At 39.7% G+C, this 15,399-nt stretch overlaps 1 protein-coding gene across 3 annotated transcripts in view; it reads left to right on the top strand.

Annotated features, from left to right (window-relative positions):
• arhgef28a (Rho guanine nucleotide exchange factor (GEF) 28a) overlaps nt 1-7,521 on the top strand; it is a 406,494-nt gene extending 398,973 nt beyond the window's left edge. For all 3 annotated transcript variants that reach the window (XM_067982722.1, XM_067982721.1, XM_067982720.1), the window contains 2 exons: nt 335-457; nt 2,199-7,521. In XM_067982722.1, coding sequence (XP_067838823.1) covers nt 335-457; nt 2,199-2,386 — 311 coding nt within the window. In that variant the 3' untranslated portion in view covers nt 2,387-7,521. The remainder of the gene's footprint in view (nt 1-334; nt 458-2,198) is intronic.
• Nucleotides 7,522-15,399: the final 7,878 nt, after the last annotated feature.

Here is a 15,399-nt window from a genome sequence, read left to right as displayed (position 1 = left end):
GAAGGTTGAGATTAGATGAGTTGAAGGGCCTACTTCATCCAAACTTATCTTTTGATCTTGTGATAATGCCGAGTTAACCTATTAATTAAATTTTTTTGTATTTAATCACGTGAGTTTCCTATTCTAAGAAATTTGATCAAATTGTAATAATACCTGGGCATATAAACTATACTGCAGAAGTATCTGTGTGCTGTTGTATTAAATTCATCCTTCAGTTGTCTACCATGTACATGCAACCATTATTGCACAAATATTATTTGTTGCCACTGGATAGAGAAAGAGGCTGCTTCCATCTGTGCTGAAAGAAAAATAACATCTTTTTCACTGATTATAGCTTCCTGTGACCAACCGAACTATGCAAAAGATATGACTTACACAAAAGATGATGATGCTGATAAAGCCAGTGGTTCTTCAAGTCACGTGTTACTGGAACATCAGAGTTTGATTTTCCATTCGGGTGAGTAACTCATCTTAGAAAGCTTTTGTCAACCATTGCAGCAGTTGGTTGCTACATTTGGTTACAGTGTCCCTGGGCTAGGGAAGGGAGAAATCAGTCAGGATTCCTGCTCCTGATCACAGCCTAGTGAACCCCTATTAGAAAGTGTTGTTGATGAGGACAGAATATGCGGTGGCTGGTTTTCCCCTTATGGTTGAATAGTCTGCTGAGACTCGCTGGCCAGACTCGTAGAATGAAGAATAGCCACTTGAGCGAGGTACCAGAGAGCTGCTGCCACCCATGGAACACTCTCACATGAATTATTGTGGGGCAAAAAAATAACTTTATTACACAAATAAATCTGGTGGCCTGACGTTTGCACAATATGCTTGATGGTGACTTTCAAACCCTTGATCCTCACTGGGAAAATGGAAGAATCATTGTGAAAAAGAATAAAGAGAAAAACTGCAACTGTAGGAAAACATGAAATATTGGAAATACACTGCTGGTCTGCTAGTAAATGTAAAGAGACAGGTTAACATCCATAAATAAAAACAACCTGAAACAATGTTTTTTTCAGGTGCTGGTGGACCTGCTTAGTATTTCTAGCATTTTATATCATCGTTTTTTGGTGAACCCAGTTCTTCCACAGAGAGTTGTAAACAATTTTACAACACCAAGTTATAGTCCAGCAATTTTATTTTAAATTCACAAGCTTTCGGAGGCTTCCTCCTTCCTCAGATGTTTCCAACAATGTTCACCTGAGGAAGGAGGAAGCCTCCGAAAGCTTGTGAATTTAAAATAAAATTGCTGGACTATAACTTGGTGTTGTAAAATTGTTTACAATTGTCAACCCCAGTCCATCACCGGCATCTCCACATCATGGCTTCCACAGAGAGGAAAGTGGTTAAAGCTGCAAGTTTCCTTTATACGTAAGCCCCTGTTTTCCAATATAACTTCTTCCTTGTAGTATTAGGTTATTTCTCTCATCCTACGTAGTTAAGAAGATGGGAAGAAACTTGTTCCCAGACACTGAACATCACTGTTACTAGACAATATTGGATGCACACAGAGACACGAGTCAACTATATGCTTTTTAATTTTCCCTCAAATGATCAATACTTACCTTGTAAGGAATCTCCAGTTTGAATTGTTCAGCAATGAGATTTTTAGATGCTTCTAAAAATAATAAATTGCTGCAACTGTTTCATGTTAGCGGTTGCACTTTGTTCTAGATATGTTCCTGACAATATCAAACTGGCACAGTGCAGATCAGTAAGAGACACTGAGGGCTCGATTTTAACTCCCGGGCCGGATCGAGGCAAAGTGAGTGGCATGGCTGTCGGGGAGCAGCAGCAGGCAGACTTGGCTGATTTTAATGGCCAGGCCTTATTAGCATGCCGCTTGCCAACTTCCCGACCAATTTAAAATTGCAGTCGGCCAGATCGGGGCAGGAAAGGAGTGGGTAAGTCCCCCACTACATTTTAATTGCCCCCCCCCCCGGGACTGTTTTCTGCCAGACAGAGGAGTTAAAGCCGAGCCCTCAATCTCTGAAATTAGATCCCAGTATTTACGTAGAATTACATAGAATGTACAGCACAGAAACAGGCCATTCAGCCCAACAGGTCCATGCCGATATTTATGCTCAACACGAGCCTCCTCCCACCCTACTTCATCTAACCCTATCAGCATATCCTTCTATTCCTTTCTCTCTCACGTGTTTATTTAGCTTCCCCTATTAACTGTATTTTTCTTTGTACAGACCTGAACACCAAACAAACGGCCTTGTCTGTCCTGCAGCCAGCTACAAGCAGTCTGCATCAAGGGGGTTTACAGTCACAGCATCAGCATGAGATGCAGCTGTTAGTGGAAGCGCACTCGTATGTCCCACAGGAAAGCAAAAATGGACAAGGAGACGGGGCTGAGGAGGAGAACATATTCTATTTCTAAATATCCTTCAACATTAGCACTTTTGAGAAAACTGGAAAAACATATGGCCACCTTGACCTCTTGGTCACATTCAGTTAAATGTTACAAGTAGTGAAATCTGGCAGTTAATTTTTTACTAAGCCTTGTAGACCCAGATATGTTTATGAACCTTGAAGTTTCATGAAATTTATTACACTTTTCAGTTTAGTGATAAGATTGTGATATATGAAATAATATATCATCTGTTATGTCATGCTAGCTGAAGCAGTTGTAAATCAGAAAAGACCATATCCAACTTCTAATTTCAAGGACACTTTTTGATATTTTACCTGCAGTTCTTAAGTTATTAATTACAGTAATCTGATTTTCTTTAATCGAGGGTCCAGTTTCTAAGGTTAAACACTATCTCGCTTACTCAGTTTAAACTTAATTTCCCAGGGTCACAGTGACCACCCACTTTGAAGGTTCTATTTTATTTTATTAAGTCTACTGCATGTAATTATTAAAGTTGTTTGGTGTGATTCATTGCCCACTTAGCCATCACTAAAGTAGGTTTTCAATTGTAATTTGATTCTCCCCATCATGAATACAGTATGTATTTTTTCAGTCACATAACTTGAAGTTTCCTTGTGAGGTGTTTGATCCTTTTAAGCCCATCTTTTTGTACTATCCTTTCATATACTTAGAGCATAGGACTGGGAGAGACCATTGCAGTCCATCTGACTAGTCCTTAAGTATGAAAATATCATAAACTACTAGTTCCTCATAACCTTCAGTTGCTTTCTGTGACATATAGCCATCTAATTCTCTCTTGAATTTGCCAACACTATCTGTCTCCACTAATTCTCTGGGCAGTTTATTCCATATATTCACTATTCTCTGTGTCAAGTAGTTACACAGTACTCCAGGTGGTGCCATAGCACTGCTTTGTATAAGTTCATTGCGACTTTCTGACACTTGTGCTTTAACCCTCTGGCTGCAAACCCTAAGAACTAGTTTGCTTTTGTTATTGTTGCTGCATATTGTCCTGATGGTTTCAGAAAACTACCCACAGATACTCCCAGATCTCTCTCCTATGCTGTGATCTGCAGAATAATGCCAGTTAGCTTATATTCCCACTGTTTATTCACCTTCCTCGGTCTCATCACTTTACATTTATGCATGTTAAATAACATGTGCCACTTCCCAATCTAAAAACTCCCTTTGCATTTGCTCTGTTTGTTCTTTGTTATTTGTAGCCTTTTTCTCCTTCACCCACACACCCAGGTTTGACAGTATCAGCATACTTTGCTTCTGTCCCCACTTCCAAATAATTTTCATGTGTATTGCAAACAATAATGGGCCAAGCACTGATCCCTAAGGCACCCTGCTAGCCATCTCCTTCCTGCTGATGCAGCTCCATGTACAACTACCCTTTGTTTCCTCTAATTCAGCCAATTTCCAATTCACTTCAGAAATTTGGCTGCCATTTATGGTAATGTGCCCCTTGAGTTTGTTAACCTATAAAACAGCCTACCATTAGTGTTTGCATTTCTTTGCTGAACTATTATTAATGTCAACCTCTAGTCCTGTTTATTCTCATTTATCTTAAAATGTTAAGCTTTGTTATGCATTTTTTTCTAAATTACCAATTAGGTTCACTGCTATGGTATAGGAATTTATTTTATCTATATTACCACCGCCCCCCCCCCCCCCCCCCACTATACAGGGCAGCCACTTTAATACAGGAGCTTTTAGGTCACCATATAGGTCTAGTGCAGAGGAAGACCACAAATCCAACAAGAAATTTAGTTGTATTAAAGGAACGCCCCTGTTTATATTAAATATGGGCTGGTTGCCAAACATTATACCACATTGTGACTCTACATTTGCACTTCAGTTATTGAGTGTTTTGTGTATAAATCTACCAAATGACAGTGGCTTAATTGGACTACAAAACCAATTTAGTCAATCAATGTTAAGAAAATGTTCATTACCGATCTACTGCAGAGAGGAGTCCCTCCCTAAACCTCTCTGCCTCTCTACCTCTCTCTCCTCCTTTAAGTTGCTCCTTAAAACCTCTTTGACTAAGCTTTTGGTCAACTGTCCTAATATCTCCTTATGTGGCATGGTGCCAAATATTGTCTGATAACGATCAGGGAAGTGCCTTGGGATGGTTTGCTATGTTAAAGGCACCATATAAATGCAAGTTGTTGTTGTTACAGAGAGAGTTGGATAAGACTGATGGACACCTGAAGGGCATAATGGCTACACTAACAAAAATCATTCATTTCTCTTTGGTTGACACTTGAAATGTAAATATGGTCATTTCTACCATATTAGGTTGGATTGCAATTGGATTTAAATTAGACTTGTGTAATGTACTCAAGTGAATAAAGAGTACCCCAATGATAGGGCACTTACTATCAAATAAATATAATCATCAGAACTCAGAGTAGATCATGTTCACAACAAATCAGTTCACTCAGAAGAGCTCTTTGCCCTGTTTTCCAGCTGCCTTTAACCCTAGAATATTATTAAATGTCTGAGACCTCCGAGTGAGTGCTCAGGTGGGTTAAAATATCTATTTGCTTAAGAAATTGCATACATTATGTCTTGATCCATAATGCTAATATAGATGAAACTAGATTGAATTGAGCACTTATATGTCGTATTTATTTCTAACCATTACAATTTAAAACAATACTAGGTCCTGTTCAATAATTTTGATTAGAATCACATAAATTGGTTTTATAGCTGAGATGACCTCTCTGTATATGCGTATTTAGAGTTGTAGTTATATTCACAGTTAGTGCCCTTCTGAACCATCAGTATGTGTATTCAGTTATATAGCATCAGCAAGTACTAAGTCCAAAGATTGCTCACGTGATCACTAACCAGGTCAAAAGGTTGAACTTACTAAACCAGCCAAGTTCAGTCAACCTGTTTATAGACCAAAGATCAGAGTAACATCAGGTTATATCATTTATACGTATGCTACCAAATGCAGGTTCTGACTTTATATCCTTACTCATCTGCAGCCAGTTGCTTTCAAGATGTACCAATTGAGCCAATAATTTTACCAATCCAAATCATTGAATGAGTAAGTGGTAATTATTTTATTAGATGGATGCTGATTAGGAAAGAGTCTTTTTTTAGCCAGAGCAAAAATGACCAGACGATTCTAATAAATTACAAAGCGTTTATACCCCATCTACACCACAAAGGTAATAAATCTGGACTGGATTCCTCTTAAAATCAATCTTTGGAGTATAGACACTGGTGTCAGCATAGTGTAAACATAGCCCTGTTGTGAGGTCAGAATATGCCTTTCATCTATGTTATGTGTCTCCAGTCAAAAGGAGATGCCATTATGATATTGCACTACACCTGCCTACCTGGAATCACCAGAACTGCAGTAGAGTAAATGGAGATCTTCAACTGGTGCCCTGACTGAGGTCACTCTGGTACAAGTGTAAACGTGGCTTTAAGACTTTTGAAATATTCACCAGAGGACACTGCTGCCAGTAGAAATAGCCTGAAATATTAACACACTGACATTTTACAGAATTGTTTCTACCAGTGGCAATTTTAAGCAAGCATTTTAGCAAAATGTTTGACCAGCTGAATGTTAGTCTAATAGCCATGTACAGGTCAAACTCTAAACGTGTCTTAAATTGCACTTTTAATAAATTATTGTAATTTTGGCACCTAAAAATCAAAACCATGGCAAAAATTTAGCATTAATGTAGCGATATCTTCATGAGGAAGTGTATGCAAACTTTTTTTTAATTTGGGGAGGGTCAGAAGTCAGAATAGATGTGCTTTTCATCACAACGACATCAATTCTCAAGTGATGTCAATGATGTGTTTAACACAATTTACATATTCATGTGTGGTGGTGAGGGTATGGAAAGCTCACTAATGCCATGACAGTGATCCTTCAAAACCTGAGCTGATCATTTCAAGATGGTGGGTAAAGGATAGATTACTGAACACCCATGGAAACGACTTAAAGGAGTTTCAGTACCATAGTGTCACGGAATGGAAATGAATTCTTAAGAATGCAGTTGCTGCCTGCTAATGCTGCAAAAATGTTTTGTAACTGGAAACTTAATTGTACTCAAACCCTAAAGCAAAACCTCATCCAGAATATCAGCAACATTATTAATAGTGGCGATTCATCACACAAGTCACACCTGCTCTGCACTAGATTTGACATATAGTCAAGTGTGTACAGTTTATTATTTTAACAAAAGTTTTTTTAAAATATGCACACATTTAACCAAACAAAGGCTTCTGATGGCTACCGTATATCTTAAATTGTAAATATTGAACTGAATATATATTCATTAGCTTCTTCCATTTCTTGCACGTTTAATATTTAGAATTGCTGTTTTTTTTTAAAAGCAACTTGCGAAACACTGGTTTTTAAATAATCTGTAGTTAAAGTGAAAATGTGCATCTTGTGTCATTGGCTTCGTTCTAAAAAGATTATGACAAATGTAATTATTGTGTAAAAAAAAATGAATAATGTTGAATTTTATAGAATGTTCCAAATGAACCTTGATAAATAGTGTTGCCACGGCAACAATCTGTGACAGGCAGTTTAATAAAGTCTGAACAGATGTCTTGGAGTGTCTTTGTGCATTGTATCTAATTAACTATTTGGCTGCTGATATTTGTATAGCAAAGCACAGAATGTACACTATAAGTGTTCGAGCATTCAGGTCACTGATAGGAAGTGAGCCTTAGTTAATTGGCTTCTCGGAGTACAGCATAACGGTTGTTTTTAAAATACACAGAACTCTGAACAATTTTTCAAATATAGAATTGCTGCAAAGAAAATCACTTTAAAAATAGAACCCAAAAAAATTCACCATTGGGGAAACCTAACCTTTAAATATCTCTGGATTTGATGTATGAAGTAGTAATTGGGTGTGATTAATTATTCAAATAGAAGGTAATTATGCCAATGAACTTCTTTTTGGCAGGAAAGATTAAAAACTTAATTAGTTTAAAAAGTAGGCCACCAAGGGCCATCAGGCATTAATCACATCGAGGGGTAGATGGTTTAGCAGCATCCAGCATTTTATTTCAAATGTAAATGTCACTGAACACATCATTCATCTTGTTTATTTGCTTTGAAGTAAATTAAATAGTTTTTTTGTGTTTGACTAAGATGCTTCTTTCCGATTGTTAGAATGCTGTCCCATATTATATTTATTTTTTCTTTCCTTCTGGTGGCACAGACTCACGGATACCTCGATCAGGTGCTCACTCCTAATATCTGAGCCAAGACATGGGGACCATTACAGCTGAGCCCAATTCTGTCTTCACCTGATGTCCACAAATGTATTTACCAGCAGTGTACACTGGATAGTGATTAGGAGCAGGTTCTCCAGCTAATCTTCTCCCACTCCAGCCCAGGGTACTGAGACCAAATGTAAACACCTGAACTACAGCTGTGACTGAAACCAGCTAATGGCACAGACCAAGGATCAAATGGAAGACCTACCTGGATTGTATCACTCTGGGAAGTGTATTTACCTGCAAAGCCATCTGGGCACCTCTCGGTGAGGTCTGTTGGTACATTGATATTATTGTCAAGGTAATACAGTGACATGACAGCTAACCCTAATTTCAAAAGGGCACAGTCCTCATGAAGTTCTGTTCAGCAAGGGTCTGAGTAGCGCAGCGAGTTCCATTGTGATATATATCAGACGGGAGAAGGCCATTTGTCCAATTTGCCGTCACATCCAATTATCCCCTTTTAATGAGCACGAATCTGTTCAGATGGCAGGAACCTTTCTATTTCCTTTTTGAAACTCTTAAATTTCCTGTTTGACCACCTGCACCGGTAATTTGTTCCATATGTCATCGCCCTTTTGCTAAAGTTAGAACATTGCCCTTTCACCTCTGGGACCTGGGTTTTAATCCACCCCCTCCTCTTCTGCTCCAGGCATATGGGAAGAGTGGCTTTTCAGACTATAAGGATGCCATATGAAATGCCTTTAGGGCAGTTTTTGGTGTGCACAGGTCCGCAACACATGACTCTTCCTAATTTCATACTAGTTGGCACAAAACTGTTAGCCTCATTCAGTGAGGCCACAAAGAGAGCTGATGTGGAAAATTGAAAATTCTACTTCTAACATTGAGGTTAGGATACTGAGTGGAGCAGAGCATGAGAAAGATTTAATTCGCATGTAGCAATTGATATCCTTTGCTTTAATACAAAAAAAATGAAAATCATTTTCATCACGATGTTCCATGCAAAGGAGAGAATGAGGTATTTTTAATGCAATTCATGTTATGTCCTCTTTGTAAATAAGATCTGTGGAACTTATTTTTTCATCACAAAATAGTTTAAGTATGCTACTTCACTCATCATATGTGGCATAAATGTTTTAAACAGGAGGTGCCCTTCTCATGGGAAGCCTGGTAGCCATTGGTAGTTCAGTTGGTCATGGGTACATCTTTAACTAACCAGTCTGCCACAATTGATGTTTCACCAATGGATGGTCTAATCCTTTATATCAAATGAAGAAGTACCAGCCTTTACAAACTCATCTCACTTGAATCATTGTAGCCAATTGATGGTCAATACCCACACTCAACCACTGTCCTAAATAGAAAAGCATATGTGCTAGTGATTAGCTTGCCAAAGAATAAAAATGGGAAAGATTTAAAAAATAAATATACCGGGTACGGTAGGCGAACAGTTATGGAACTGGACTAGCAACCATGTGGTCGTGAGTTCAAATCCCCCGACAGCACGTTGGGAAATTGAATTAAATCTGGTGATTTGTGGATTGGCACCAGATAAGAATAACCATGAAAGCTGCTGGATTGTTGTAAAAACCCAACTGGTTTACTAATGTCCTTCAGGGAAGGAAATTCACTACCCCTACATGTGACTGGAGTCCCACACTGAATGCTCTCAAGGCACCTAGTGATGGGTAATATATTCAGTCTTGCCAGCACTGCCCACATTCTGAGAACAAATTGTATATATAAAAAATGTTTGTTTGCTTATTTTAACTCACTTCACGCTGGCTGTGGTTTGAAGATTCAGTGCTGACCTAACTTTTATTTCCACCATCTTATCTGTGTTCCGTTCTTTCAGTTTTTATCTGAACATAATGCAGTCTGTCACTTCTAGAGCAAAAACTGATGCTTCTTCTGTATCGCTTCACTGCAAGTGTAGCCTACCAGCTAATCACTCGACCTCACTACCAAAAGAGACAGGGATATAAAGAAAGGAAAAATTGATTATGAAATCAATTGTCATTGTTTTACTTTGGTGCATTGTTAAAGTGCATTAATCTCCAATATTATTATTTCATACCTGTTGCAATTTATTTAAATTTTGTCATCGTACCCGTCATGAGCCAAAGCAGGATGCTTGAGGGAAAGACACGAGCAGCAGTCTAAAGAACAAACCTTTATTGTAAGAGATGAACTCGAGCAGCCTCAGGGTCCATCTGTATAGATCTTTTTGCCCATCCCATGGACAAGTCTGTCACATCAAGGAAATGTTAGGGGTGAGGTATATGATCAAAATCCATTTAAATGTGTGGAGCTGTGTTTATTTTTCACAGTGAGAAACATCAGGTTACAATTTTAAATCAAAATGAGTATTGGCCTCAATCAACGCAAAACCCACCTGTTGGAAGAGAAGCACGTTTTCACTGAATCACTTTGCAGGGTTGGAATACAAAGGGATGGAAGTTATGTTACAGATATATAAAGCTCTGGTTAGAACCAATTTAGAGTACGGCATTCAGTTCTGGGCACTGTACCTCAGTAAGGATATATTGGTGTTGGAGGGGGTGCAGCGCAGATTCACCAGAATGATACCGGGGCTAAAAGAGTTAAATCATGAGGACAGGTTGCATAGACTAGGCTTGTATTCCCTTGAGTATAGAAGATTAAGGGGTGATCTATTTGACGTGTTTATGACGATTAAAGGAGTTGATAGGGTAGGTAGAAAGTATTTCCTCTGGTGGGACAGTCCAGCACAAAAGGGCATAACCTTAAAGTTAAAGCCAAGCCATTCAGGGGTGATATCAGGAAGCACTTCTTCACACAAATGGTAGTGGAAATCTGGAACTCTCTCCCAAAAAGCTGTTAAGGCTAGCTCAATTAAAAAATTCAAAACTGAGATTGATAGATTTTTGTTAGGCAAGGGTATCAAAGGTTACGGAACAAGGTGGGTAGATGGAGTTAAGATACAGATCAGCCATGATCTAATTGAATTGCGGAAAGGCTTGAGGGGCTGAATGGTCTACTCTTGTTCCTATGTTCCTTTGCACCTTTAGCTTTAGGATGACTAAAGCAGACATTTTACTCAATTCAAAATAAAGTATTAAATATGATTGTAAACTGAAAAACTATTGGTAGAACAGTGTCATAATTTAGTGATATAAACAAGTGGGCCCCAAAATTCATAGGGTGGGGAAGGGAAGAGTGGTTTTATGGGTGGGGGTGGAAGAATTTGGGGTGGGCCCCGGACTTGCCAGAGTTCCTTTCCTTTTCAGCCCGGTCAGAAATCTGTTGCAGAGTGATTGATTGTACTGGGAGTGATTGATTGATTGTATTGGCAAAACTGAAAGCTGAGTCCAACATAACATTTGAAAAGATTTTAATTTGCCTTCCAGAGCCCCATGAGCCTACTGTCACTGTGGTGAAGAGACGCGACAGAATTCCTACCCAGCCCCCCCAGTCAGGTGGGCATGCCAGAAATGGTGCGGGCACTGGCCCAAAATATTTAAATGACCCTGATCGTGACATTTCAATGGGGTCGGGGACATTGGCAGTGCCTGGGTGGAGGTTCAGCTTCACCTCAAATTAGCTTCCCCAGCCCACCTCAAGACCTCCCAAAAAATTTCAAGCCTTGACTTTAAGAGGCTGCATGACACAATAGGTTGATGCACTGTCCTTTCACCACTAGGTGAAAGCAGGTATACTGTACATCAAGAATGAGAATTTCCAAAAACAAATGATTTTTGATACCTTATATGGTGCATTTCCAGTATTTTGGAGTACACTTTTTTTTTTAAATTCCAATGTGTACTCTACTTCCCACTTGTAAAAATGCACTATACAATTAAAGCTTGCAAAACATACTAACCTACTGATTAAACAATTCTATTTAGTCATTAGCTAAGCTAGACAGATCCAGGCTGGCCAACCCATCTGCCCAGAGTCAGCCCATCAGCCTGCAGCCAGCCACCGGCAACCAAAAGAAGCCCAGCAAACAACAGCAGCCAGCCACCATCCATAACCAGCAGTTAGCCACTATAAGCCATTCAACCCCAACAGACAGTCAATCATAGCCAGTCCATAGCTAGCTGCCAGGATAGAGCTGGAGGTTGGGGAAGGGAGCAGGGGAGTGGGGTGGGGGCAAGACAAAAAGGCTGGGAGCTGGCTACCTGGGGAGTGATCAAGATCCTGAGGATGAGAATTTCAAATTTGGAGATATTGGGGAGTCGGGAGCCGATACAGGTCAGCGAGGACAGAAGTGAATGGTTAATGGGACTTGGCGCGGAACAGCAGAGTTTTGGATCTGCTGAAGATTATGGAGAGTGGAGGATGGGAGGCTGGCCAGGAGAGGAACTTAGAAAGGGAGGAGGAAGATCCAATTGTCATGGTCCATGGTGGGACCAATGACATCGGGAAGAAAAGGGAGGAGGTCCTGCTAAGAGAATATCAGAAGTTAGGAACTAAATTAAAAAGCAGGACCACATGGGTGGTAATCTCAGGATTACTACCTGAGCCAGGTGCTAATAGGTATAGGAATAAACAGATCGGGAAGGTGAATGAGTGGCGTGGGAAGGAGGGGTTCCATTCCATGGGGCACTGGCACCAGTACTGGGACAGGAAGGAGCTGTACCGCTGGGACAGGCTCCACCTGAACCAGAATGGGACCAGTATCCCAGAGGAAAGGATAAATAGAGTTGTGGGTAGGACTTCAAACTACTAAGTTGGGGCGAGGGATCTGGTGAAGATAACATAATTCTGAAGAAAAAAGAAATAGGAAATGAGAGTAAACGTCAAACCAAGATAAGGAATAAGGGTAATGTAAATGGTCAGGGAAGAAACACAGTTATAGAACATAAGTACAAAATGACTGTTAAAATTGAAGTAAGGCTGTCAATTACTAAAAACAAATTAAATTGCCTGTACAGCAATATGCACAGCATCCAAAACAACCGGGGAACTGGAGGCCATAATTCATAGTGAGGAGCCAGATGTATAGGGATAACTGAAACATGGCTACATAAGGAACAGTTAAATATTGCAGGATATAATGTATTTAGAAAGGATAGGGAAGGAAAAAGGGGGTGGGGTAGCTGTACTAATTAGAGACAACATAATGCCAATAGTAAAAAGGGACATAACATTAAGATAGAAACAGAATCCATATGGATTGAGACAAAGGATAAGAAGGAATCAATCACGTTAATAGGTATATTCTACAGACCACCTAATAGTGAAGGGAAGTGGAGGATGAAACATTTAGACAAATCTATGAAATGAGCAAAAAACATTGAATAATAATCATGGGAGATTTCTACTACCCCAAATAAACTGGCAAGTGGTAGGGAAAGGAGAAAGTAGAATGGAATTTTTACAGTGTGTACGTGACTCCTTTTTTACCCAGTATGTGAGAAGCCCAACAAGAGAGGAATCACTGCTGGATCTAGTCATGGGAAATGAACCAGAGCAGAAAAGGGAAGTAAATGTAGGGGAACATCTTGGCAATAGTGATCACAACATAGTAAGGTTTAAAATAATGATTGAGAAAGACATAAGTAAGTCAAAGACCAAAGTAAAAAATTGGAAATAAAGCTAATTTCAAGGGGATAAGAATGGAACTAGGGAAGGTAAATGGGAAAAAAATGTTGACAGACAAAGAGATAGAAGAGCAGTGGGAAATATTTAAAATGGTGATCAATGGAGTTCAGGAAAATATATTCCTCTAAAAAAACAAGAACAAACTAGCCAATAATGAAACACCATGGATGAATAAAGATATAAGGATAAAATTGAAACTGAAGAAAAAGTCATACACTAAGTACATAGACAATAAAGGGGAGGGTGATGAAAGGAAATATGAAAAGGATAGGAAAGAAGTAAAAAAAACAATTTTTTTAATTTTTTTTATTCGTTCACGGGATGTGGGCGTCGCTGGCAAGGCCGGCATTTATTGCCCATCCCCAATTGCCCTTGAGAAGGTGGTGGTGAGCTGCCTTCTTGAACCGCTGCAGTCCGTGTGGTGACGGTTCTCCCACAGTGCTGTTAGGAAGGGAGTTCCAGGATTTTGACCCAGTGACGATGAAGGAACGGCGATATATTTCCAAGTCAGGATGGTGTGTGACTTGGAGGGGAACGTGCAGGTGGTGTTGTTCCCATGCGCCTGCTGCCCTTGTCCTTCTAGGTGGTAGAGGTCGCGGGTTTGGGAGGAGCTGTCGAAGAAGCCTTGGCGAGTTGCTGCAGTGCATCCTGTGGATGGTACACACTGCAGCCACAGTGCGCCGGTGGTGAAGGGAGTGAATGTTTAGGGTGGTGGATGGGGTGCCAATCAAGCGGGCTGCTTTATCTTGGATGGTGTCGAGCTTCTTGAGTGTTGTTGGAGCTGCACTCATCCAGGCAAGTGGAGAGTATTCCATCACACTCCTGACTTGTGCCTTGTAGATGGTGGAAAGGCTTTGGGGAGTCAGGAGGTGAGTCACTCGCCGCAGAATACCCAGCCTCTGACCTGCTCTCGTAGCCACAGTATTTATATGGCTGGTCCAGTTAAGTTTCTGGTCAATGGTGACCCCCAGGATGTTGATGGTGGGGGATTCGGCGATGGTAATGCCGTTGAATGTCAAGGGGAGGTGGTTAGAAAGCAAAGGGGAACTATGAGATTAAATTATCAAGGAATATAAAAAGAATTGGTAAAGTATTCTACAGGCACATAAATAATAAAAGAAAAATCAGAATAGGGATAGGGCCATTAAGGGATGCACATGATAAACTCACAGGTAATGACAGTGAAATGGCAGAAATATTGAATAGTTACTTTGCCTCAGTATTTACCAGGGAGACTAACAAGGTGGTATGACATTAGAAGAAGAGATCAAAAAAGATATAAAGACATTTAAGATAGAAAAGGGGGAGATAATTGATAAACTAATCAAGCTTAGAGAGGATAAAACCCTTGGTCTGGATGGATTGCATCCGCGCATATTAAAACAAATTAGGGAGGAGATAGCTGAGGCACTATTACATATATATAAAAAATCACTAGAAAAGCGAACAGTGCCAGAGGACTGGTGGACAGCTAATGTTACTCCTATATTTAAAAAAGGAAATAGAACAAGTCCAGGGAACTATAGACCAGTTAGCTTAACGTCAGTGGTAGGAAAGATAATGGAATCTTTACTCAAAGATGTAATAGAAAAACATCTAGAGAATGAAAATATAATAAAGAATAGTCAGCATGGATTTTAGAAGGGAAAGTCATGCTTGACCAAACTTATTGAATTCTTTGAAGAAGTAACAGAAAGAGCAGACAAAGGTAATGTAGTAGATGTAATATATTTGGATTTTCAAAAGGCCTTCGATAAGGTACCGCATTATAGACTCATGACTAAGGTCAGAGCATGTGCAGTCAGAGGACAGGGAGCAGAATGGATAGCAAGTTGGCTACAAAACAGAAAACAGAGATTAGGGGTTAAGGGTAACTACTCAGACTGGCAAAAAGCGGGAAGTAGTGTTCCACAGGGATCAGTGCTAGGACCACTGTTGTTCATAATTTAGAATTGTTAGTACAATTTCAAAATTTGCGCACGATACTAAATTGGGGTTATAGTTAATACAAAGGAAGAATGTGTCAAAATGTGTCAGATACATGTGAGGTGGTGCATTTTCATAGGAAGAATAAGGAGGCCACATACTAATTGGGTAATAAGAGTGTAAATGGGATGCAGGAGCAAAGGGATGCCGGGGTACAAATACACAAATCACTAGAAGTAGCAACGCAGGTTAATAAGGCCATAAAAAAA

This window comes from Heptranchias perlo, chromosome 4 (assembly GCF_035084215.1).
Source record: "Heptranchias perlo isolate sHepPer1 chromosome 4, sHepPer1.hap1, whole genome shotgun sequence".
In the NCBI taxonomy this organism is placed as follows: domain Eukaryota; kingdom Metazoa; phylum Chordata; class Chondrichthyes; order Hexanchiformes; family Hexanchidae; genus Heptranchias; species Heptranchias perlo.
This window is presented reverse-complemented; position numbering and strand designations above follow the sequence as displayed.